Genomic DNA, 26,142 nt, shown 5'->3' on the forward strand with positions numbered 1-26,142 from the left:
AACGATCAACCTTTTTCTTTATGTAACAGAGTTTACCTAAATCGACCCGTGATCTAATAATCTTGACAATGTATCTCCTGTTCTTGGTTGAATGTCATCAAAAAAGTTATTCTTTGTACAAGTTTCACCCAAGTAGCCTTAAGTTACTTGTGAATGAAATGGTAATTACGCGTACACGGCTTCTGGCTTTACTCAGGGAAAGGAATAGTTGCCATGTTGGATTTTAACGTGGCCGATCCTTACGCTATCAACGTGCTCTGTATTCAGATCACATGCATGCTTGACTGAGAAGAACGTAAGTGAATATGGTAAAGTCGAAGGGAATTCCCATCACTCGATTGCTCGCTATGTAAAGTTTATGGCAAGCTTGAATGTATTCTTCTGGCTTTTACTATAGGTTTAGTGCTTGTCTTTATGTCCGATGTCCTGTATTACAAGGGGCTTTTTGTTGGTGTGATTGCCTCCTTTGTACCCTCTGGCTACAACCAAGGACCTATGTTTGGTGCGGCAGCCTTAGTGGCCTTACAAATGAAACTAGCTTATACGCTGTCACTTTATTATGTACGTAGTTGAAGATGGAGGATGGATGGGTGATGGTAGCAGATCTTCATATCTTAGTAAGTTTTTACTTCTTGAGGAATAACTTCCATTAATACTTGCAGTTTCAACGTCAGGAGATCTGAAAAAGGTTTAATTAAAATATTTAAAGTTAATTTAGAGACATGGACAACTGGAGCTGCCTTCACAATTCTGCTTTTTCTTAAGAAAAACTATTAACCATCTTATCAATGTAATAGTTAATGATGGGAAGCTGGGGTATTTTGGTACTTTTTTAGGTGCCATTTAATGCTACTCTTCGGGTATTAGGGTTGCAATATTCTGTGCACCGTACGGCAGTAGTATATGAATACCAATGAATAGTTTTCCCAAGTTATCTTCATTAATCTGACATCAATCCTGGGTCCCACCCATTTTCTTTCCCATAAAGTGGACAGTATGGATCTATTTATCCAAGATGGTAACTATATTCAACTTACTGATGGTTTCCCTCAACCTCGGCGGCAATTGCTGCTTGTAGATGGTTAAGTAATACACTGGCAAACCGCTTAATGTGATGAGGCAGCCAATGCCGGTGTTCACTGGGTCGGAGTAGAGCGACAGGCCCACAATGAAAAGACACATAGCGCTGAACACTATGGGAATAATCAGCGGGACCTTAAAAAGAAAAGATAGAAATGGTGAAGGTCTAATCGTTAAAGGTGGAAATGAGGCTGTAAAGTGGTGGAAAGCAGCAAACCTTAAAGGGTCGGGGTAGATGAGGATGTCTCTGACGATGAATAATTAGACCAGTGGTGACTAATCCCATAAAAAGCCAACGAGAAAAACTGTAGAAGTTCAGGAGTCCGTAGAGATCCCCAATACCGATCATTAAGAAAACCAGCGGCATCTGCAGAAAAGAGCGATGTAGTAATGCCAGAAGATGTCTATGGTCAGGACGTGGAACTAGAAGACTGCGCCCAAATACTCACGTGGATATGGACCTTTTCAGCACCAACTCTTTGGTATGACTGCAACGAACGCTGTAGCAATGCCCCTCAGGAACCAAGTCTTGGGTGTGGCTGCTACCTATGTGTCCCTGTAGCAATGACCATCAGGAACCAAGTCGTGGGTGTTGCTGTCACTGTAGCAACGCCCCTCAGGAACCAAGGCCTGGGTGTAGCTGCTACATATTGGTCCCTGTAGCAATGCCCCTCAGGAACAAAGTCTTAGGTGTGGCTGCTACATCCCTATAGCAGCGCTCCTCGGAAACCCAAGGCCTGGGTGGGGCTGCTACTGGTGCTTCACTATAGCAACATCCCTCAGGAACTAAGGCCTAGGTGTGGCTGCTACCTATTGGTCCCTGCAGCAACGCCCCTCAGGAAACAAGACCTGGGTTTGGCTGCTGCATATTTGGTTCCTGTAGCAACGCCCCTCAGGAACCAAGTCTTAGGTGTGGCTGCTACATCACTATAGCAGCGCTCCTCGGAAACCAAGGCCTAGGTGTGGCTGCTACTGGTGCTTCACTATAGCAACATCCCTCAGGAACCAAGGCCTGGGTGTGGCTGCTACCTATGCGTCCCTGTACCAACGACCATCAGGAACCAAGTCTTGGGTGTTGCTGCCACTGCTGCGTCACTGTAGCAACGCCCCTCAGGAACCAAGGCCTGGGTGTGGCTGCTATCTATTGGTCCCTGTAGCAACACCCCTCAGGAACCAAGGCCTGGGTTTGGCTGCTACATATTTGGTTCCTGTAGCAATGCCCCTCAGGAACCAAGTCTTAGGTGTGGCTGCTACCTATTGGTCCCTGTAGCAATGCCCCTCAGGAACCAAGTATTAGGTGTGGTTGCTACATCGCTATAGCAGCGCTCCTCGGAAACCAAGGCCTGGGTGTGGCTGCTACTGATGCTTCACTATAGCAACGGCCCTCAGGAACCAAGACCTGGGTGTGGCTGCTACCTTTGTGCTCCTGTAGCAACGCCCCTCAGGAACCAAGACCACGCTCTACCTCGCCACCCTTTAAATCTTCACCACTAAGAATCTAAGGCCCAAGTGGGTCGGCTACCTTTGTACGCTGTTTAACAATGCCTCCCAGGAACCAAGACCGAGTGAAAGCTGCCTCTACACCCCTATAATAATCACCCTCAGGCTTAAAGGCCCTATGCTACCTGTGAATCCTTTAAAGCTACAACATTTATTCAATTTCTTGTGACTGTTACCTCCGCACCCTCATAGCAACGGCCCTTAGCAACCAAGGCTCAGATGTGACTGCTACCTTGGCTTGTTGTAGCTATGTCCCTTAGGACAAGGACCATGTGGAACTGCTACCTTCTGGTTATGGCCAGGTGGATGACAATGTGAAAAATCTTACCATTAGTAACAAGGCCGGAAGAGGTGTGTGTCTTCTGATGTGGATCATCGAAAACAAATTAGGCCAATGCCCTTCTCTGGAAGCCGCGAAAAGCATCCTAATTATGAGAAACCAGCGTTCAATAAAATTTCTACCTTCACCTTTCTACCGCTCGTCATGGTGGAGGAGGTGACACCCATAGAAGTGAATGGAGCTGAGTTCATGGTCCATTCTCAATGGGGGGAACATGTCTCATGATTGATTAGTGGGGTCACGAATGGCTTAAAAAAATTGAAGACCATAGACTTTAGATTATGTACCTAGAGGAGGCAAAAATTCCACCATTCAAGGCCCCAAAGCACGACATGGCCACCAGTAAGGAGATGACGGGAGAGATTTGATGCAGAGTATGTTCAGCGAAACTCTTAAAGGAGAAAAATATGAGTGTTACATACTACTGACATGGGATGATGCTTTTTGGATGTCCACGCTATTATTAAAGAGATACAAATTCCCTGATTTGCTTCAAACAGCCACGAAATGAAATTCTAAAAACTCTAGTTGCTTGCAGCCACCACTAGGGGGAGCTCACTGTATACAAATTTACTATTAAACTCTATATGCAATGAGCTCCCTCTAGTGGTGGCTGCAAACAGCCAGAATATTCATTCTGTCATAATTGGGGGGGATTTGAAGCCCTGCATCAGAAAAACTGAGCATAATTATAAATTATTATAAAATGGATCGGCTACCCTCCCGGTATGGCCGACTCTAACGTTACAAGCCAGATTGAAAGAGAAGTCGCTAACCATGGCCACGGCCTCCGAGGTCAGAACTTCGCTGGTGGTCAGGATGGTGTAATAGGAGACATTGGTGAGAAGGTAGCAGATTGTGACAACAATAAGTGAGACGATCACAGTGATCGGGATGTTCCTGGGGGGAACAAAAACAGACAAATTAGATTTATTTATTTATATATATATTTATTTATTTTTTTTTACGTTTTTACCTTTCTGGATTAATAACTTCTTCAGTAACAAAGGTAATATAAAACCTGGAAATAATGGAATAAAATATGTAAAAAACAAAAATATATACAAAGAACGCCTTGCAAAAGTATTTACCCCCTTAGAGCATGTAAAAAAAAAAATACAAAGGAACCCGGGTCTAAGAGGAGTCGTAAACAAGGTGGCCACCAATGGCTACAATTTATATCTAATCCATCGAAACAGAATCACTTACCAGCCTCCAAAGGCGAACATTCCCGAATAAAAGGCTAGGGGAATTTTATCCAGAGCCAATGAACTTGTATCAAATGCATCATGGAAGTTTTCGGTCTTTCCTGAAATGTAATGTTCCATCAGTCTTGAAAACTATAACTATAGCACAGTAAATACATACTGAAGTAGTCAAATAACAATTCTATAAAATTCCACCAAAATTATACTCCGACCAAACTGCTCAAATAATACTAACATACAGTACGGAAATAATACAACCGTACAATACTCAAAATACCATAACATACTGCTCATATATTACCAACATATAGTAAAGTAATGAAAAAATACCACCATAAACTGCTCATATAACGCTAACATACAGTACTAAATTAATACCACCTCACCGTGCTCGTATAATACAAACATACAATACCTGTAATAAAAATCGTAGTGGTTAAATAATACCACCACACAGTGCTTACCTAATACCAAAATACAATAATATCTCCTGTCTGTGCTCATATAATACTAACGTACAATGCTAAAATCCGTATACAGTGCTCAAATATCACAACACAGTGCTCATATAATACCAATATACAGTACTACCGCCTCACCATGCTCATATAATACAGACATACTGTGTAGTATTGGGGAAAAAAACGTAAATGCCACCACACAATGCATATAATACCAACATGCACTGCCTAAATAATACCATCAGGCAGCGCTCATGTAATACAATATACAGTGCTGAAATAATACCACAATATACTGCTCATATATATCTATATTTACCCCTCGCCCGTAGCACCATGACAATGCACATATACTTCCAATTATCCAGGGTGGAAAAATAAAAGTAATTTAAAATGTCAAAGGAGATTTCAATTAGGATTATGTAAAAGTTCAGGCAAAGTTTGATTTTATATACGGTATATATAATAAACTCAGACATGTCTTACCTCCTGCTAAAGCCACCATCCCAGGTATAATAATCAGTGCAATAGCCAATAACTTCAGAACTGTAAAGGCGGTCTGGAGGTTTGCCGACCAACTAACACTCCAACAATTTAAAGCAACAAGGAATGCTGCAAGGAAGGAAAAGTCATGTGCATACAAGAATATAAACTAATACAATACTGCATAATATGTACAACAATACAACTGCTATAATACTGCTCCTATGTACAAGATTATAAATACTATAATACTGCTCCTATGTACAATAATATAACTACTATAATACTGCCCCAATGTACAAGAATATAACTACTATAATACTGCCTCTATGTACAAGAATATAACTACTATAATACTGCCTCTAAATACAAGAATATAACTACTATAATACTGCCTCTATATACAAGAATATAACTACTATAATACTGCCAGAATGTACAGGAATATAACTACTATAATACTGCTCCTATGTACAAGAATATAACTGCTATAATACTGCTCCTATGTACAAGAATATAACTGCTATAATACTGCCTCTATATACAAGAATATAACTACTATAATACTGCCCCCTATGTACAAGAATATAACTACTATAATACTGCTCCTATGTACAAGAATGTAATTACTATACTACTGCCCCTATGTACAAGAATATAACTACTATAATACTGCCTCTATATACAAGAATATAACTACTATAATACTGCCCCTATGTACAAGAATATAAGTAATATAATACTGCTCCTATGTACAAGAATATAACTGCTATAATACTGCTCCTATGTACAAGAATATAACTGCTATAATACTGCTCCTATGTACAAGAATATAACTGCTATAATACTGCTCCTATGTACAAGAATATAACTGCTATAATACTGCCCCCTATGTACAAGAATATAACTGCTATAATACTGCCCCTATGTACAAGAATATAAGTAATATAATACTGCTCCTATGTACAAGAATATAACTGCTATAATACTGCTCCTATGTACAAGAATATAACTACTATAATACTGCCCCCTATGTACAAGAATATAACTACTATAATACTGCTCCTATGTACAAGAATATAACTACTATAATACTGCTCCTATGTACAAGAATATAACTACTATAATACTGCCCCTATGTACAAGAATATAAGTAATATAATACTGCTCCTATGTACAAGAATATAACTGCTATAATACTGCTCCTATGTACAAGAATATAACTGCTATAATACTGCTCCTATGTACAAGAATATAACTACTATAATACTGCCCCCTATGTACAAGAATATAACTACTATAATACTGCTCCTATGTACAAGAATATAACTGCTATAATACTGCTCCTATGTACAAGAATATAACTACTATAATACTGCCCCCTATGTACAAGAATATAACTACTATAATACTGCCTCTATATACAAGAATATAACTACTATAATACTGCCCCTATGTACAAGAATATAAGTAATATAATACTGCTCCTATGTACAAGAATATAACTGCTATAATACTGCTCCTATGTACAAGAATATAACTGCTATAATACTGCCCCCTATGTACAAGAATATAACTACTATAATACTGCTCCTATGTACAAGAATATAACTGCTATAATACTGCCCCTATGTACAAGAATATAACTGCTATAATACTGCCCCCTATGTACAAGAATATAACTACTATAATACTGCTCCTATGTACAAGAATGTAACTACTATACTACTGCCCCTATATACAAGAATATAACTGCTATAATACTGCTCCTGTGTACAAGAATATAACTACTATAATACTGCCTCTAAATACAAGAATATAACTACTATAATACTGCTCCTATGTACAAGAGTATAACTACTATAATACTGCCCCTATATACAAGAATATAACTACTATAATACTGCCCCTATGTACAAGAATATAACTACTATAATACTGCCCCTATATACAAGAATATAACTACTATAATACTGCCCCTATGTACAAGAATATAAGTAATATAATACTGCTCCTATGTACAAGAATATAACTGCTATAATACTGCTCCTATGTACAAGAATATAACTGCTATAATACTGCCCCCTATGTACAAGAATATAACTACTATAATACTGCTCCTATGTACAAGAATGTAACTACTATACTACTGCCCCTATATACAAGAATATAACTGCTATAATACTGCTCCTGTGTACAAGAATATAACTACTATAATACTGCCTCTAAATACAAGAATATAACTACTATAATACTGCTCCTATGTACAAGAGTATAACTACTATAATACTGCCCCTATATACAAGAATATAACTACTATAATACTGCCCCTATGTACAAGAATACAACTACTATAATACTGCCCCTATGTACAAGAATACAACTACTATAATACTGCCCCTATGTACAAGAATACAACTACTATAATACTGCCCCTATGTACAAGAATACAACTACTATAATACTGCCCCTATGTACAAGAATACAACTACTATAATACTGCCCCTATGTACAAGAATACAACTACTATAATACTGCCCCTATGTACAAGAATACAACTACTATAATACAGCCCCTATGTACAAGAATACAACTACTATAATACTGCCCCTATGTACAAGAATACAACTACTATAATACTGCCCCTATGTACAAGAATACAACTACTATAATACTGCCCCTATGTACAAGAATACAACTACTATAATACTGCCCCTATGTACAAGAATACAACTACTATAATACTGCCCCTATGTACAAGAATACAACTACTATAATACTGCCCCTATGTACAAGAATACAACTACTATAATACTGCCCCTATGTACAAGAATACAACTACTATAATACTGCCCCTATGTACAAGAATACAACTACTATAATACTGCCCCTATGTACAAGAATACAACTACTATAATACTGCCCCTATGTACAAGAATACAACTACTATAATACTGCCCCTATGTACATGAATATAACTGCTATAATATGGCTGGGAGGGAGAATGCACACACGACTTACCAATACCGATGGCACTGACTAGTTTGACAGTGATGGTCGGGGCGTTGCACGGTACATACAGAGGTTCTATTAGGTATCGACCGAATGCTAAACACACCACAGCGATATTTGCGGGCCTGAAAGTAAGCGCACAGGTGATTCATTGATTCTGCTGTATGTACAAGAATATTTCAATTCATTAAATGCAAGCAGAGATCTTGGAATGGTGATAAAGTGACACAATAATATAAAAATAACATCGTAAACTTGCAAAACAAAGAGAACATCACCGAATCATCACAAATTCAGCCCAAAGTCTCAGGAAGGCTGGAACAGGGCCAAGAGTCTCCAGTAAATAGGTGTAGTGGCCTCCAGATTTTTTGATTGATGTTCCCAGATCTGCATAGGATAATGCCCCTAAAACAGAAGTGGAGAGATCAATGAGAAGGCAGAAAAGTTATTTTATATGGTCCTTAAAGGGTAACTCCTCCTTGGAACTCCCATTTCATTACATTTACTTTATTTATCTAGCACTGACCCTGAGTTACATCCTGTATTATACTCCAGAGCTGCACTCACTATTCTGCTGGTGCAGTCACTGTGTACATACATTACATTACTGATCCTGAGTTACATCCTGTATTATACTCCAGAGCTGCACTCACTATTCTGCTGGTGCAGTCACTGTGTACATACATTACATTACTGATCCTGAGTTACATCCTGTGTTATACTCCAGATCAGCACTCACTATTCTGCTGATGCAGTTGCTGTGTACATACATTACATTACTGATCCTGTACGGATCATGAGTTACATCCCGTATTATACCCCAGAGCTGCTCTCACTATTCTATTTTCTAAGTAATAATATTTCTATACATGCTATTGACATAAAATTCTCACCAGATGTCGGTAACAAACCATCTAATCCACACAGGCAAAGAAATCATCCATAGATGTCTATACGTTATGTGTATTAATGAGAAATAACACAGGTATAAAAGAAAGAGATGCAAAAAGCCATGGAAAGTTCTGACACCAGCTGTAATCTATCAGTAATTAGAAAGTAATCCTGATACTTAGTAAAAAAATAATCAACTGGTTTAACTGATTCCCTGCAAAAAAAAGCATCTCCTTACCCAGGTGTCAGACAAGAAACATCTCATGATCGGTAAAACTAGTGAGCTGTCTCAAGACCTTTGTAACATTATTGTTGCAAAACATACTGATTGCAGAAGAATTTCTAGACTACTGAAGGTTCCAGTGAGCATTGCTAGGGCCATAATCCAGAAGTGGAAAGACTATCCTTTCACCATAAGCCGGACATGACCATGTGCTCTCCACAAGATTTCAGACATAGCAGTGAAAAGAATTATCAGAAAAGTTGTCCAAGAGCCAACGACCACCTCTGGAGAGCTACAGAAAAACCTGGAACCAGCAGGTGCAATTGTTTCAAAGAAAACAATCAGTAATACACTCACCCTCAATGGCCTGTATGCATGCTCACCACGCGAGACTCTATTGCTGAGCAAAAGGCATGCTCGAGAGAGTTTAAAGTTTTCTCAACAACATTTAGACAAGCCTGTGAAATACTGGGAGAATATTGTCTGGTCAGATGAGACCAAAATTTAACTCTTTGGATGCTGTAATACACACAATGTTTGGAGGTCAAAAGGCACTGCATATCACCATAAAACACCATACCTACATTGAAGTCTGGAGGTGGAAACATCTTGGTGTGGGGCTGATTTTCAGAGTGTAGCACTGGCAAACTTCATATGTTTGAAGGAAGAAATGGACAAATGTACTGAGACATTCTTGATAAAAATCTGCTGCCATCTACCAGGATGATACCAAGAAAATGAGTCAAAACACACAGTCAAGGAAACTCTCAATTGATTTCTGATCACAGGATCTGAATCCAAAGAAAGAAAATTTATGGAAGGAACTAAAGCTCAGAGTTCATAGAAAGTGCTCATGGGATCTTCAGGATGTGAAGAGTGTTTGTGTGGAAGAATGGGCCAATATCACACTTGAGCAATGCCTGCAACTAGTTTCTCCATGCAGGAAGTGACTTGAAATTTGATCAAAGGCAAAGTATTACGAAGTAATACATTTCAGTAAGTGTGTTCAATACTTCTTCCCTGTGTCATTTCTCATTATTATACATCATTTATGGACATCCATAGTTTGATTTCTTGTAGATTGGATGGGCTGTTACCGACATCCGGCGAGAATTTCATGTCTATAGCACCTTTACAAATGATTTACTTATTAAATTGTGACATGTTCAATACTTATTTCGCTCACTGTATGCACAGAAGTCAATCTGAAGAGACCAATACTCAGTAACCTGAACTCTAATACACTAGGGCTAAATCTTCAAAAAGTTTTGGGCAGGTATGAAAAAAAAAGCTGCTAAGTAAGCATCTACAAACCAGGTGATCATCAATATCATACATAGGTTAAAACAGTCTTTAAATCTGTTAATTAAGAACAGCCAAACTTTGCTAGAAGGGTGAGGTTGTGGAAGACCGTTTCATGTCAGAGGTCATACACTGTGTCAAGACTGAGCACAGCAACAAGACACAAGGTAGTTATACTGCATCAGCAAGATGTCTCCCAGGCAAAAATGTCACAGTGGACTATGGTTTCATGATGTGCTGTTCAGGCTCTTTGTAGAAGAAATGAGCAACATCGAGAACCATAGATGCAGTGGTCAGCCAAGGAGACTCGAAAGACACGTCATATTTACTTCTCTTGAAAATCAATCAGAAGATGTCCAGCAGTGCCATCAACTCAGAACTGGCAGCAACCTGTGGATGTAGTTAACTCATCTGGACAGAAGTAATCTTCATGGAAGAATTGTGGCTAAACATTATACCTTCTACATAGAAATTAGACCAAGCAACTTAAATCTAGAAAAAAACAAACAAACATAGGAATTGGGTTGCAGAAAAATGGCAGCAGATGCTCTGGACAGAGGAGTCACAATGTGAAATATTCAGCTGCAACAAAAGGTAGTTTGTTCTCCATAGGGCTGGATTGGTCCTCCAAGACTGAGGCTGTATATTAGCAAATGCACAAAAAAGAAGAAGAAAGAAAAGCAGCACAGCCCAGCAGCGAGATAAAGTGTGGAGTCACTAATGGAGCAGCCGAGCCTAACACTTCAGGGAGGTGCTCACGTCCGAAACAAAGCAGGCATATAATAGCAAAAATAGAAAAAGACGTGGCAACACTCACCGACCCTGTAGAGCAGACTATTCCTTTATTAAAGCAACTGTGAAACCATCTTCACGGCACGGGGGAGACGAAAGACAAAGAGGTGAGCGGGGAGAGGACAACAGCCGTTTCACGCCAACACCTACGGTGGACCCGTAGAAGCGCCGGTGTTGGCGTGAAACGGCTGTTGTCCTCTCCCCGCTCACCTCTCTTTGTCTTTCGTCTCCCCCGTGCCGTGAAGATGTATATTAGCAAATGGAGTGGGGATTTGGTCAGGATTATTGGGGTCCTCAATGCTGAGAAATACAGGCAGACACTTATCCAAAATGCAACACCATCAGTAATGCATCTGATCAGCTCCTAATTCATTCTGCAGCAGAACAATGGCCCCAAACATCCAACCAATGTCATTAAGAACAAGGAGTCCTGGAAGTGATGATCCGGCCCCCCGAAGAGCCCTGATCTCAGCATCATCAAGTCTGTCTGGGATCACATGAAGAGACAGAAGGATCCGCACGAGTGACATCCAGAGAAGATCTGGGGTCAGCTCTCCATGATGGTTGGAACAACGTCCTGCCAAGTTGCTTCAAAAACTGTGCACATGTGAGAAGAAGCATAGCTACCAACTGTCCCTCATACTGTGGGACTCTCCTGATTTTGAGGCTGTGCCTCGCAGTCCTGCATGGGACTCTACTTCTCCCGCACAGCAGGAGAAGCAGCTGACGCGCCCCCTTGTATTAGGCCATGCCCCTTCCGTATCTTCTTTCGGTGGCTCAGAGAGGGAGAGAGGACATTCTGGCGCTCTCCTGGACTGAGGTGTGTGTGTCAAAGATGGGGGTGTGAGGGCAATGATGGGGGTGGGGTAACTATCTGTGGCCATTATACAGTATGCAGCATCATGTGAGGCCATTATACTGTACTCAGCATCTTGTGGGGTCATTATACTGCACGCAGCATCATGTGGGACCATTATACCGTACCCTGCATAATGTGGGGCTATTATACTGTACACTGCATCATGTGGGGCTATTATACTGTTCACAGCATCATGTGGGGCCATTATACTGTACCCAGCATCATATGGGACCATTATATTGTATGCAGCATCATGTGGGCCATTATACAGTATCTGCATCATGTGGGGTCATTATACTGTACGCAGCATCATGTGGGGCCATTGTACTGTACGCAACATCATGTGGGGACATTATACAGTACACAGCATCATTTGGGGCCATTATACTGTACGCAGCATCATATGGGGCCATTATACTGTATGCAGCATGATGTGGGGCCATTATACAGTACGCAGCATCATGCAAGGCAATTATACTGTACGCAGCATCATATGGGGCCATTATACAGTATGCAGCATCATGTGGTGCCTTTATACTGTACACAGCATCATGTGAGGCCATTACACTGTACGCAGCATCGTGTGGGACCATTATAAAGTATGGAGCATCATGTGGAGCCATAATACTATACGCAGCATCATGTGGGGCCATTATAATGTATGCAGCATCATGTGGGGATATTATACAGTGTGGAGCATCACGTGGGACCATTATACAGTACGCAGCATCGTGTGGGGCCATTATACAGTACGCAGCATCATGTGGGGCCATTATACTGTACGCAGCATCATGGGGGCCATTATGCTGTATGCATCGTGTGGCCATTATACAGTATGGAGCATCATGTGTGGCCATTATACAGTATAGAGCATCATGTGTGGCAATTATACTGTATTGAGCATCATGCGGGGCCATTAAACAGTGTGGAGCACTGTGTGGCCATTATACAGTATGGAGCCTCATGTGTGGCCATTAAACTGAACGCAGCATCCTGTGGGGCCAATATACAGTATGGAACATCATGCGTGGCCATTATACTGTACGCGTCATCATGTCTTGCCATTATACAGTATGAAGCATCATGTATGGCCACTTACTGTATGCAGTATCATGTGTGGCTATTATACTGTACGCAGCATCATGTGGGTTGATTATACTATACACAGCATCATGTGGGGTTATTTTACTGTATGGAGCATCATGTGGGGCCATTATACAGTATGCAGCATCATGTGTGGCCATAATACAGTATGCAACATTATGTGTGGCCATTATACCGTATGCATCACCATGTGTGACCATTATACAGTATGGAGCACTGTAGCCTTTATACAGCATGGAACATCATTTGGGGCCATTATACTGTACGCATCATCATGTGGGACCATTATACAGTATGAAGCACTGTGTGGCCATGTACGCAGCATCATGTGGGGCTATTATACAGTATGAGCATCATGTGGGCCAATTATACAGTATGGAGCATCATGTGGGGCCATTACACAGTATAGAGCACTGTGTGGCCATTATACAGTATGGAGCATCATGTGTGGCCATTATACTGTACTAAGCATCATGTGGGGCTATTATACAGTATGGAGCACTGTGTGACCAATATTCAGTATGGAGCATCATGTGTCCATTATACAGTATGGAGCATCATGTGGGCCCATGTTACAGAATGAAGCACTGTGTGGCCATTATACAGTATGGAGCATCATGTGTGGCCATTATACTGTACGCATCATCATGTATGGCCATTATACAGTATGAAGCATCATGTGTGGCCACTATACTGTATGCAGTATCATGAGGGGCCATTATACAGTGCGGAGGATAATGTGGGGCCATTATACTGTACGCAGTATCATGTGGGGCCATTATACTGTTTGGAGCATCATGTGTGGCCATTATACAGTATGCAGCATCATGTGTGGCCATTATACAGTATGCATCATGCGGGGCCATTATATTGTATGCATCATCATGTGTGACCATTATACAGTATGGACCACTGTGGCCATTACAGTATGGAACATCATTTGGGGCCATTATACTGTATGCATCATCATGTGGGGGCCATTATACAGTATGGAGCACTGTGTGGCCATTATACTGTACGCAGCATCATGTGGGGCCATTATACAGTATGGAGCATCATGTGGGCCCATTATACAGTATGAAGCACTGTGTGGCCATTATACAGTATGGAGCATCATGTGTGGCCATTATACTGTACACATCATCATGTGGGGCCATTACACAGTAAGGAGCACTGTGTGGCCATTATACAGTATGGAGCATCATGTGTGGCCATTATACTGTACGCAGCATCATTTGGGGCTATTATACAGTATGGATCACTGTGTGACCAATATTCAGTATGGAGCATCATGTGTGGCCATTATACTGTACGCAGGAACATGTGAGGCAACTATACAGTATGGAGCAATACCAAAAAAATCCAACCAAGTAACAAATGGTACTTCTTCAATACATATGCACTAACCACAAGATGGCAGTAAGTCCCTGACATCTATAAAGAAGCCGGCCATAAATAAAGATAAAATAAAGTATTTATTACAGAAAAAAATATACAACTAATACACAAAAATCTAAAAAAGCTACAACATGTAATCCTGGTAATACCCCATGGGAAGGCGGTGAGGAACACATAAAGAAGATACCATGAGAAAAAATAAATATAACAGGCCACCTACATTACACATAAAAGTATAGGTGCAAAAAGCATCCTTTCTGAAGCATCAAAATCTCATAAGTAAAGGCAGTCCTACAGACACTCTCATCCCACCATATCTCTATAAGCCTGTTCTGAAACCCGTGCAAGCATAAGGCAAATAGGGAGAGAGGGTCTGAATAATTACCAATGGTGGTCTCTATGAAGTGCGTCCTCCCACGTCACTTTCCCAGCGCCCCGACGCGCGTTTCACCCTGGCTTCTTCCGGGGGCTTCAATATACAGTATGGAGCGCTGTGTGACCAATATTCAGTAAGAAGAATCATGTGTGGCCATTACACTGTATGCATCATCACATGGGGCCATTACACAGAATGGCGCACTGTATGGCCATTATACAGTATGGAGCTTCATGTGTGGCCATTATATTGTACACATCAGGTGGGGTTATACATTATGGAGCACTGTGTGGAAATTATACTGTACGCAGCATCATGTGGGGCCATTATACATTATGGAGCACTGTGTGACCAATATTCTGTATGGAGCATAATGTGTGGCAATTATACTGTACACAGCATCATGTGGGGTCATTATACAGTATGGAGCACTGTGTGGCCATTGTACAGTATGAAGTACTGTGTGGTCATTATACTGTACGCAGCATCATGTTGGGCCATTATACAGTATGGAGCACTGTGTGGCCATTGTACAGTATGAAGCACTGTGTGGTCATTATACTGTACGCAGCATCATGTTGGGCCATTATACAGTATGGAGCACTGTGTGGCCATTTTACAGTATTGAGCATCATGTGGGGCTATTATACAGTATGGAGCACTGTGTTGCCATTATACTGTAAGCATCATCATGTGTGGCCATTATACTGTGCGCAGCATTGTGTGGGGCTATTATACAGTATGGAGCACCACGTGGGGCCATTATACTGTATGCATCATCATGTGCGGTCAACATACAGTATGCAGCACTGTGTGGCCATTATACAGTATGAAGCATCACATGGGGAGAATGGAGCATCATGTGGGACCATTAAACTGTATGCAGCATCATGTGGAGCCATTATACCGTATGAGCACAGTGTGGCCATTATACAGTATGGAGCATCATGTGGGGCCATTATACTCTACACCGCATCATGTGGGGCCATTGTACAGTATGGAGCATCATGTGGGCCAATTATACAGTATGAAGCACTGTGTGGCCATTATGCAGTATGGAGCATCATGTGTGGCCATTATATTGTACGCATCATCATGTGGGGCCATTACACAGTATGGAACACTGTGTGGCCTTTATACAGTATGGAGCATCATGTGTGGCCATTATACAGTACACATCATGTGGGGTCATTATACAGTATGGAACAATGTGTGACCATTATACTGTATGCAGCATCATGTGGGGCCATTACACAGTACGGAGCACTGCGTGACCAATATTCAGTATGGAGCATCATATGGAGCCATTATACTCTATGCAGCATCATGTGGGACCATTATACAGTATGGTGCATCATGTGTTGCCACTACACAGTACGGATCATCAAATGTGGCCATTATACGGTATGCAGCATCATGTGTGGCCATTATATTGTACGCAGCATCATTTGGAGCCATTATACTGTACACAGCATCAAGTGGGGCCATTATACAGTATGGACCACTTTGTGGCCATTATACAGTATGCAGCATTATGTGGGGCCACTATACAGTATGGACCACTGTGTGGCCATTATACAGCATGCAGCAACATGTGGGCCCATGGTACTGTACAGAGCTTCATGTGAGGCCATTATGAAGTATGCATCATCATGCGGGGCCATTATACAGTATGGAGCATATGTGGCCATTATACTGTATGCAGCATCATGTGGAGCCATTATACTGTACGCAGCATCATGTGGGGCAATTATACTGTACGCAGCATGTGGGGCCATTATACAGTATGGAGCACTGTGTGATCATTATACAGTATGGAGCACTGTATGGTCATTATACAGCACGGAGCACTGTGTGGTCATTATACTGTACGCAGCATTATTTGGGGCCATTACACAGTATGGAGCAATGTGTGGCCATTATACAGTATGGAGCATTATGTGGGGCCATAATACTGTATGCACCATTGTGTGGCCATTATACAGTATGGAGCATCATGTGGGGCCATTATACAGTATGGAGCACTGTGTAGCCGTTATACAGTATGGACCACTGTGTGGCCATTATACTGTATGCAGGATCATGTGGAGCCATTATTCTGTATGGAACATCATGTGAGGCCATTATACAGTATAGAGCATTATGTGGGGCCATTATACTGTATGGAGCATCATGTGGGGCCATTATACAGGTTGTAGTACTCTGTGGCCATTATACAGTATGCAACATCATGTGGGGCCATTACACAGTAGGAAGCATAACGTGGGGCAATTATACTGTACGCAGCATTATGTTGGGCCATTATACAGTACAAGCACTGTGTGGCCATTATACAGTATGGAGAATCACGTGGGGCCATTATACTGTACGCAGAATCATGTGGGGCCATTATACATAAAGGAGCACTTTGTATCCATTATACAGTATGAAGCATCATGTGTGGCCATTATACTGTATGCATTATTGTGTGGCCAATTTACCATAAGGAACATTATGTGGGGCCATTATACAGTATGGAGCACTGTGTGCCCATTATACAGTATGGAGCACTGTGTGGCCATTGTACTGTACAAGTCATCGTGTGTGGCCATTTTACAGAATGGATCATGTGTGGCCATTAAACTGTACGCAGCATGTGGGACCATTATATAGTATTGAGCATTGTGTGGCCATTATACAGTATGCAGCATCATGTGGGGCCATTATACATTATGAAGCATCACGTGGGGCCATTATACTGTACGCAGCATCATGTGGCACCATTATATATTATGGATCACTGTGTGGCCATAATACAGTATGCAGCACTGTGTGGCCATTATACAGTATGGAGCACTGTGTGGTCATTATATCATACGCAGCATCATGTGTGGCCAATATACAGTATAGTATTTAGCACTGTGTGGCCATTATACAGTATTGAGCATCATGTGGGGCCATTATACAGTATGAAGCTCTGTGTGGCCATTATACAGTATTGAGCATCATGTGGGGCCATTTTACAGTATGGAGCACTGTGTGGCCATTATACAGTATGGAGCACTGTGTGGCCATTATACTGTAAGCAGCATCATGTGGGGCCGTTATACAGTATGGAGCACTGTGTGGCCATTATGCAGTATGCAGCAGCATGTGGGGCCGTTATACAGTATGGAGCACTGTGTGGCCATTATGCAGTATGCAGCATCATGTGGGGCCATTATACAGTATGAACCATCATGTTGGGCCATTATACTGTACGCAGCCTCATGTGGGGCCATTATACTGTACGTAGCATCATGTGGGCCCATTATACTGTATGCAGCACTGTGTGGCCATTATAAAGTATGGAGCATCATGTTTGGCCATTATACTGCACGCAGCATAATGTGGGGCCATTGTACAGTATGGAGCACTGTGTGGCCATTATACAGTATGGAGCACTGTTTGGCCATTTTAAAGTATGGAGCACTGTGTGGCCATTGAACTGTACAAATAATCGTGTGGGCAATTATACAGTATGGAGCACTGTGAGTCCGTTATACAGCATTGAGCATCATGTGGGGCAATTATACAGTATGGAGCACTGTGTGGCCGTTATACAGTACTAGATGGTGGCCCGATTCTAACGCATCGGGTATTCTAGAATATGCATGTCCAGGTAGTATATTGCCCAGCCACGTAGTATATTGCCCAGTCACGTAGTATATTGCCCAGCCACGTAGTATATTGCCCAGCCACGTAGTATATTGCCCAGCCACGTAGCATATTGCCCAGTCACGTAGTATATTGCCCAGTCACGTAGTATATTGCCCAGTCACGTAGTATATTGCCCAGCCACGTAGTATATTGCCCAGCCACGTAGTATATTGCCCAGCCACGTAGTATATTGCCCAGCCACGTAGCATATTGCCCAGTCACGTAGTATATTGCCCAGTCACGTAGTATATTGTCCAGTCACGTAGTATATTGCCCAGCCATGTAGTATATTGCCCAGTGACGTAGCATATTGCCCAGTCACGTAGTATATTGCCCAAAGTTTCAGAAGTGAAGGACAGCATCCAATCCAGGTGAAAGAAAGAAATAAACACTTTATTGTGCCATAGGTGCAACGTTTCAACCCCTAAGGGGTCTTTATCAAACGTTGCACCTATGGCACAATAAAGTGTTTATTTCTTTCACCTGGATTGGATGCTGTCCTTCACTTCTGAAACTTTGGTATGTACTCCTCCACTTGGATCCTGTGGAGTTAGGACGAGCAACCATTTTATATTACAGAGTGCTGTCTGCCGCCATTTTGTTGTTTGGTAGTATATTGCCCAGTCACGTAGTATATTGCCCAGTCCCGTACTATATTGCCCAGCCACGTAGTATATTGCACAGCGACTGAGTATACAGCACAGAGCCACGTAGTATACAGACTTAAAATAAAAAATAAACATACTCACCCTCCGAAAGCCCGTGGAAGTCCTGGCCCTGTGTGCGGTGCACACGGCAGCTTCCGGTCCCAGGATTTGTATGAGCGCAGGACCTGTGATGACGTCGCGGTCACATGACCGTGACATCATGGCAGGTCCTTCTCGCTTACCATCCTTGCCACCGGAACCTGCCGCTTGCATGGACTGGTCACCGGAGCGTCGCGAGGAGCGGGAAAGGTGGCGGAAGGTGAGTATATAATGATTTTTTATTATTTTTAACATTAGATCTTTTTACTATTGATGCTGCATAGGCAGCATCAATAGTAAAAATTTGGTCACACAGGGTTAATAGCAGCGTTAATGGAGTGTGTTACACCGCAGCATAATGCGGTCCGTTAGTGCTGCCATTAACCCTGTGTGAGCGCTGACTGGAGGGGAGTATGGAGCGGGCACTGACTGCGAGGAGGAAGGAGCGGCCATTTTGGTGCCGGACTGATTGGTCGTGGCTGTTTTGCTGCAACCAATCAGCGAGTTGGATTTCCGTGACAGACAGAGGCCGCGACGAATGAATATCCGGGACAGACAGACGAAAGAACCCCTTAGACAATTATATAGTAGATTGAGCATGATGTGGGGCCATTATACAGTATGGAGAACTGTGTGGCCATTATACAGTATGGAGCACTGTGTGGCCATTATACTGTACACAGCATCATGTGGGGCCATTATACTGTGCGCAACATTATGTGGGGCCATTACACATTATGGAGCACTGTGTGGCTATTATACAGTATGGAGCACTGTGTTGCCATTATACAGTATGGAGAACTGTGTGGCCATTATACTGTATGCAGCATCATGTGTGGCCATTATACATTATGGAGCACTGTGTGGCCATGATACAGTATTGAGCATCACGTGGGGCCATTATACATTATGGAGCACTGTGCTGCTATTATCCAGCTATTATCCTGTATTGAGCATCATGTGGGGCCATTATACAGTATGAAGCAATGTGTGGCCATCATAAAGTATGGAGCACTGTGTGGCCATTATACTGTATGCAGCTTCATGTGGGGCCAATTTACAGTATGAACCATGATGTGGGGCCATTATACTGTACACAGCATCATGTGGGACCATTATACAGTATGAGCGCTTTGCGTCCATTATATAGTATGAAGCATCATGTAGGGCCATTATACAGTATGGAGCATGATGGTGGACCATTTTACTGTATGCAGCATCATGTGGGGCCATTATACAGTATGAAGCATCACATGGGGCCATTAAACTGTGCACAGCATCATGTGGGGCCAATTTACAGTATGGAGCACTGTGTGGCAATTATACAGTATGGATCATCATGTGTGGCCATTATACGGTATGCAGCTTCATGTGTGGCCATTATACTGTACGCAGGATCATGTGAGGCCATTATACAGTAGGGACCTCTGTGTGACCATTATACAGTATGCAGCATTGTGTGGCCATATTGTTTTCTGTTTGTAATTATTATTTATGAAACAGTGTGATAAGCAGTGCTAAATGGGTGTGGTTGGGGTGTGGATATGGGTGTGACTAGTTGTGAAATGGGTGTGGTCAGGGGTGTGGCCTAAAAATTGCAGCCGCGTCCTGCTCGCACCGCAACCTTTGTCCCTCTTTGCCTTCTTCAAAGGTTCGGAGGTACGGAAGAAGTGATGAAAGCAAAGGGGCGGTCACTATAATAATGATGGTGTAAGCTTTCTCTTTTGTTCATTCACTTTGCATGTTGATTCCTGATAAAAATATTAACACTTCTAGTTCTGGAAGTTTCTTACTTTGCTGCATTACTTTTACACCTGCCTAAAACTTTTGCGCAGTATTTTATATACAGAGACTTTTTACTGGTGATGTTGATAAATGGTCGTGTTTTCTCTCCCTGGAGCTCTCTGCTGAAATCTTGTTTTTCACTTGTGGGTCAGGCAGCTGCACTCCCTCTTCTGCCAAAAATATTTCACTAACAAACTCTTTCAGCATAAAATCCATCTGAAATCTAGACTCCTTGGGGCTGATTTATTAAGACTGGAGTTGCAGAAACCAGCCTTAAAGAGAACCTGTCACCATGTTTGGTCGATGAGAGATACGTCCATCACCTTTCAGGCCTGATATACACCACCATTCTATAAGGCTGTATATTTGCCCCCAACCCGACCTGCAAGACAAGAAAAATAACTTTTATTATATTCACTTGCAGGGCGGTCCGGTCCGATGGGCATCGCTGGTCTTGGTCTGGCGCCTTCCATCTTTTTACGATCTCTGTCCTTCTGCTTGCTTCGTGTGCATGACGCGGCCCTTCGTCATCCACACAGTCTCCTCGGCACAGCGCTCCTGCGCACTTCTCTGCCCTGTTGAGCGCAGAGCAAATTACTGCAGTGCGCAGGTGCTGGGACTCTTTGACCTTTCCCGGCGCATGCGCACTGCAGTACTTTGCTCTGCCCTCAACAGGACAGAGAAGTGCGCCTGCTCAGGAGCTCTGTGCCGAGGAGATGCGTCATCCACACGAAGCAAGCAGGAGGGCGGCATCGCAAGAAGGGAGACACCGGACCAAGAAAAGCGACACCTCTCAGACCGGACAGTCCCGCAGGTGAGTATAATAAATGTCATTTTTCTTCTCTTACAGGTCGGGTTTGGGGCTTATAAACAGCATTATAGAATGCTGTATATCAGGCCTGAAAGGTACTGACCGTATCTCATATCAGCCAAACCTGGTGACAGGTTCCCTTTAATGAAGGGTAATGCATGTACACAGTGACTGCATCGGCAGAATAGTGAGTGCAGCTCTGGAGTATAATACAGAATGTAACTCAGGATCAGTAATGTAATGTATGTACACAGTGACTGCATCGGCAGAATAGTGAGTGCAGCTCTGGAGTATAATACAGGATGTAACTCAGGATCAGTAATGTAATGTATGTACACAGTGACTGCACCAGCAGAATAGTGAGTGCAGCTCTGGAGTATAATACAGAATGTAACTCAGGATCAGTAATGTAATGCATGTACACAGTGACTGCACCGGCAGAATAGTGAGTGCAGCTCTGGAGTATAATACAGAATGTAACTCAGGATCAGTAATGTAATGTATGTACACAGTGACTGCACCAGCAGAATAGTGAGTGCAGCTCTGGAGTATAATACAGGATGTAACTCAGGATCAGTAATGTAATGCATGTACACAGTGACTGCACCAGCAGAATAGTGAGTGCAGCTCTGGAGTATAATACAGGATGTAACTCAGGATCAGTAATGTAATGTATGTACACAGTGACTGCACCAGCAGAATAGTGAGTGCAGCTCTGGAGTATAATACAGGATGTAACTCAGGATCAGTAATGTAATGTATGTACACAGTGACTGCACCAGCAGAATAGTGAGTGCAGCTCTGGAGTATAATACAGGATGTAACTCAGGATCAGTAATGTAATGTATGTACACAGTGACTGCACCAGCAGAATAGTGAGTGCTGATCTGGGGTATAATACATGATGTAACTCAGGATCAGTAATGTAATGTATGTACGCAGTGACTGCACCAGCAGAATAGTGAGTGCAGCTCTGGAGTATAATACAGGATGTAACTCAGGATCAGTAATGTAATGTATGTACACAGTGACTGCACCAGCAGAATAGTGAGTGCAGCTCTGGAGTATAATACAGGATGTAACTCAGGATCAGTAATGTAATGTAAGTACACAGTGACTGCACCAGCAGAATAGTGAGTGCAGCTCTGGAGTATAATACCGGAGGTAACTCCGGATCAGTAATGCAATGTATGTACATAGTGACTGCACCAGCAGAATAGTGAGTGTAGCTCTGGGGTATAGTACAGGATGTAACTCAGGATCAGTAATGTAATGTATGTACACAGTGACTTTACCATCAGAATAGTGAGTGTAGCTCTGGGGTATAGTACAGGATGTAACTCAGGATCAGTAATGTAATGTATGTACACAGTGACTGCACCAGCAGAATAGTGAGTGCAGCTCTGGAGTATAATACCGGAGGTAACTCAGGATCAGTAATGTAATGTATGTACACAGTGACTTTACCATCAGAATAGTGAGTGTAGCTCTGGGGTATAATACAGGATGTAACTCAGGATCAGTAATGTAATGTATGTACACAGTGACTGCACCAGCAGAATAGTGAGTGCAGCTCTGGGGTATAATACAGGATGTAACTCAGGATCAGTAATGTAATGTATGTACACAGTGACTGCACCAGCAGAATTGTGAGTGCAGCTCTGGGGAATAATACAGGATGTAACTCAGGATCAGTAATGTAATGTATGTACACAGTGACTGCACCAGCAGAATAGTGAGTGCAGCTCTGAAGTATACTACAGGATGTAACTCAGGATCAGAAATGTAATGTATGTACACAGTGACTGCACCAGCAGAAAAGTGAGTGCAGCTCTGGAGTATAATACAGGATGTAACTCAGGATCAGTAATGTATGTACACAGTGACTGCACCAGCAGAAAAGTGAGTGCAGCTCTGGAGTATAATACAGGATGTAACTCAGGATCAGTAATGTAATGCATGTACACAGTGACTGCACCAGCAGAATAGTGAGTGCAGCTCTGGAGTATAATACAGGATGTAACGCATGATCAGTAAAGTAATACATTTACAAAGTAAAGTAACTAAATGCAGATTCATATAGTGCTCAGAGTACACAATTTAGCATGGAGCCCATTGAGCTATGTAACCATAGCAGAAAAAGGTTCATGGTGTAACTCTGGGGCATAATTTGGGAATCTCACTTAGGCCCCAGGTACCTGAGGTGTCTTAAAGGTCCATGTGCCACAAAGTATGAGGGAAGAGGACTCTTCATGCAGGTTTTCCGGCCAGGAGGCCTAAGCTGTATCTGTGTCTTGTAAGGAGGGTCCCTGTTTTCTGAAACACATAACATGGAGGACTAATCGGCGTTGTACATACTTACCACACATGGAGAGAATACCACAGGCCACCCAGATCAGGAGGGACAATCCTATATTGCCAGAGTTTTTTAGGACCCCCTTAGGAGATATAAAGATGCCACTTCCAATGATCGTCCCAATAGTCAAGGAGATGGCACGAAGCAGGGTAATCTTCTTCCTCAGGTACACGGCCCCATCCCCGGTCTTCTCGTCTCCATCACTAGAAGTCTCCTGAGATACCCCCATCCCAGTGTGCGGTCAGAGGTCTCCGTTCAGCTCCTCAGGTTTAAGGATGTGAAGGCTCAGTGTAATAATCATGGATTAAAAACAAGGCTGCGTCTCTGTATCCTGGACCCCTGGTCACAGCCCCCGTACTGCAGGAAGTCTCAGTGTCGGGTCCGGTCATTCATGAGCACATCGCCATTCCCCCTTACATCTGCACTCACATGGGGTGGAGAGCAAGTCCCACAGCTCAGTCTGATCCCAACTTTTAGGAAAGGAGGTGAAGGAGAATCTGAAAAGTGCCATAAAAAGTGGTGAACGCTGCACAAAAATGTTCCTCTTACCTTTCAAAAAATATACTCCTTGCCCCCCATCACAAAAAAATGCAAGTGACCCTTTGAATTACACCCAAACATTTTGTAAGACCCCACATTAGGTCCCCAATCTTATACAGACAAGGCCTACCAAGCAAATACAGAACTCAGACGAGACCCCACAACTAACAGAAACCTCCTAAATATATACAGCCTCCAGACTAAACCCCATCAACTTACAGCCCCCAGACTAGATTCCTTCAACTATCAGAGACCCCCTAAATACTTCCAGACCCCAGACCAGTCCCCTTTAACTAACAGAAGCCATCTAAGTATATACAGACCCTAAACCAGACCCCTCAACTAACAGAGACCCCCTAAAAACTTCCATACCAGAGGCCAGTCCCCGTTAACTAACAGAAGCCATCTAAGTATATACAGACCCTAAACCAGACCCCTCAACTATCAGAGACCCTCTAAATACTTCCAGAACCCAGACCAGTCCCCTTTAACTAACAGAAGCCATCTAAGTATATACAGACCCTAAACCAGACCCCTCAACTAACAGAGACCCCCTAAATACTTCCATACCAGAGGCCAGTCCCCGTTAACTAACAGAAGCCATCTAAGTATATACAGACCCTAAACCAGACCCCTCAACTAACAAAGACCCCCTAAATACTTCCATACCAGAGACCAGTCCCCTTTAACTAACAGAAGCCCTCTAAATACAGACCCTACACCAGACCCCTCAACTAACACAGACCCCCAAATATAGACCGAACTCTTCAACTAGCAGATATCTCCTAAATATAGGAAGACCAAACCCATTTAACTTACAGTACCTAGACCAGACTCTCTCAAATATCAGTGACCCCCTAAATTCTTACAAACACCAAACCAGACCCCTTTAAGTGACAGAAGCCCCCTAAATACATATAGATCCTAAACCAGACCCCTCAACTAACATAGACCCCCTAAATATAGACAGACCTATTCAACTAACAGAGACCTCTTAGATATACAGCCCCCAGACCAGATTCCCTCAAATATCAGAGACCCTCTACAGACCTCATACCAGACCCCTTTAACTAAATTAGACCTCTAAATATATACATACCTCAAACCAGACCCCTTTAACTAACAAAAACTTTCTAAATATGGTATCATGGTATTCCCATGTCCAAGAACCTATGCTAAGCTACTGCAATGCCCTGC

General features: G+C 42.4%; 1 protein-coding gene across 1 annotated transcript; it reads right to left on the minus strand.

The window, feature by feature from the left end:
• LOC138675233 (cystine/glutamate transporter-like) lies at positions 1-24,841 on the minus strand. The gene is made up of 12 exons (XM_069763280.1): positions 24,412-24,841; positions 8,363-8,489; positions 8,094-8,209; positions 5,076-5,201; positions 4,130-4,229; positions 3,897-3,941; positions 3,697-3,820; positions 3,208-3,311; positions 2,909-3,005; positions 1,298-1,447; positions 1,038-1,215; positions 1-679 (listed from the first exon to the last, which is right to left on the minus strand). Exons 1-12 carry the CDS (start codon positions 24,632-24,634, stop codon positions 615-617), a joined length of 1,455 nt encoding a protein of 484 aa, XP_069619381.1. The 5' UTR covers positions 24,635-24,841; the 3' UTR covers positions 1-614.
• Between the last annotated feature and the right edge of the window lie 1,301 nt (positions 24,842-26,142).

The sequence above is a fragment of the Ranitomeya imitator genome, chromosome 4, assembly GCF_032444005.1.
Source record: "Ranitomeya imitator isolate aRanImi1 chromosome 4, aRanImi1.pri, whole genome shotgun sequence".
Taxonomy (NCBI): Eukaryota; Metazoa; Chordata; class Amphibia; order Anura; family Dendrobatidae; genus Ranitomeya; species Ranitomeya imitator.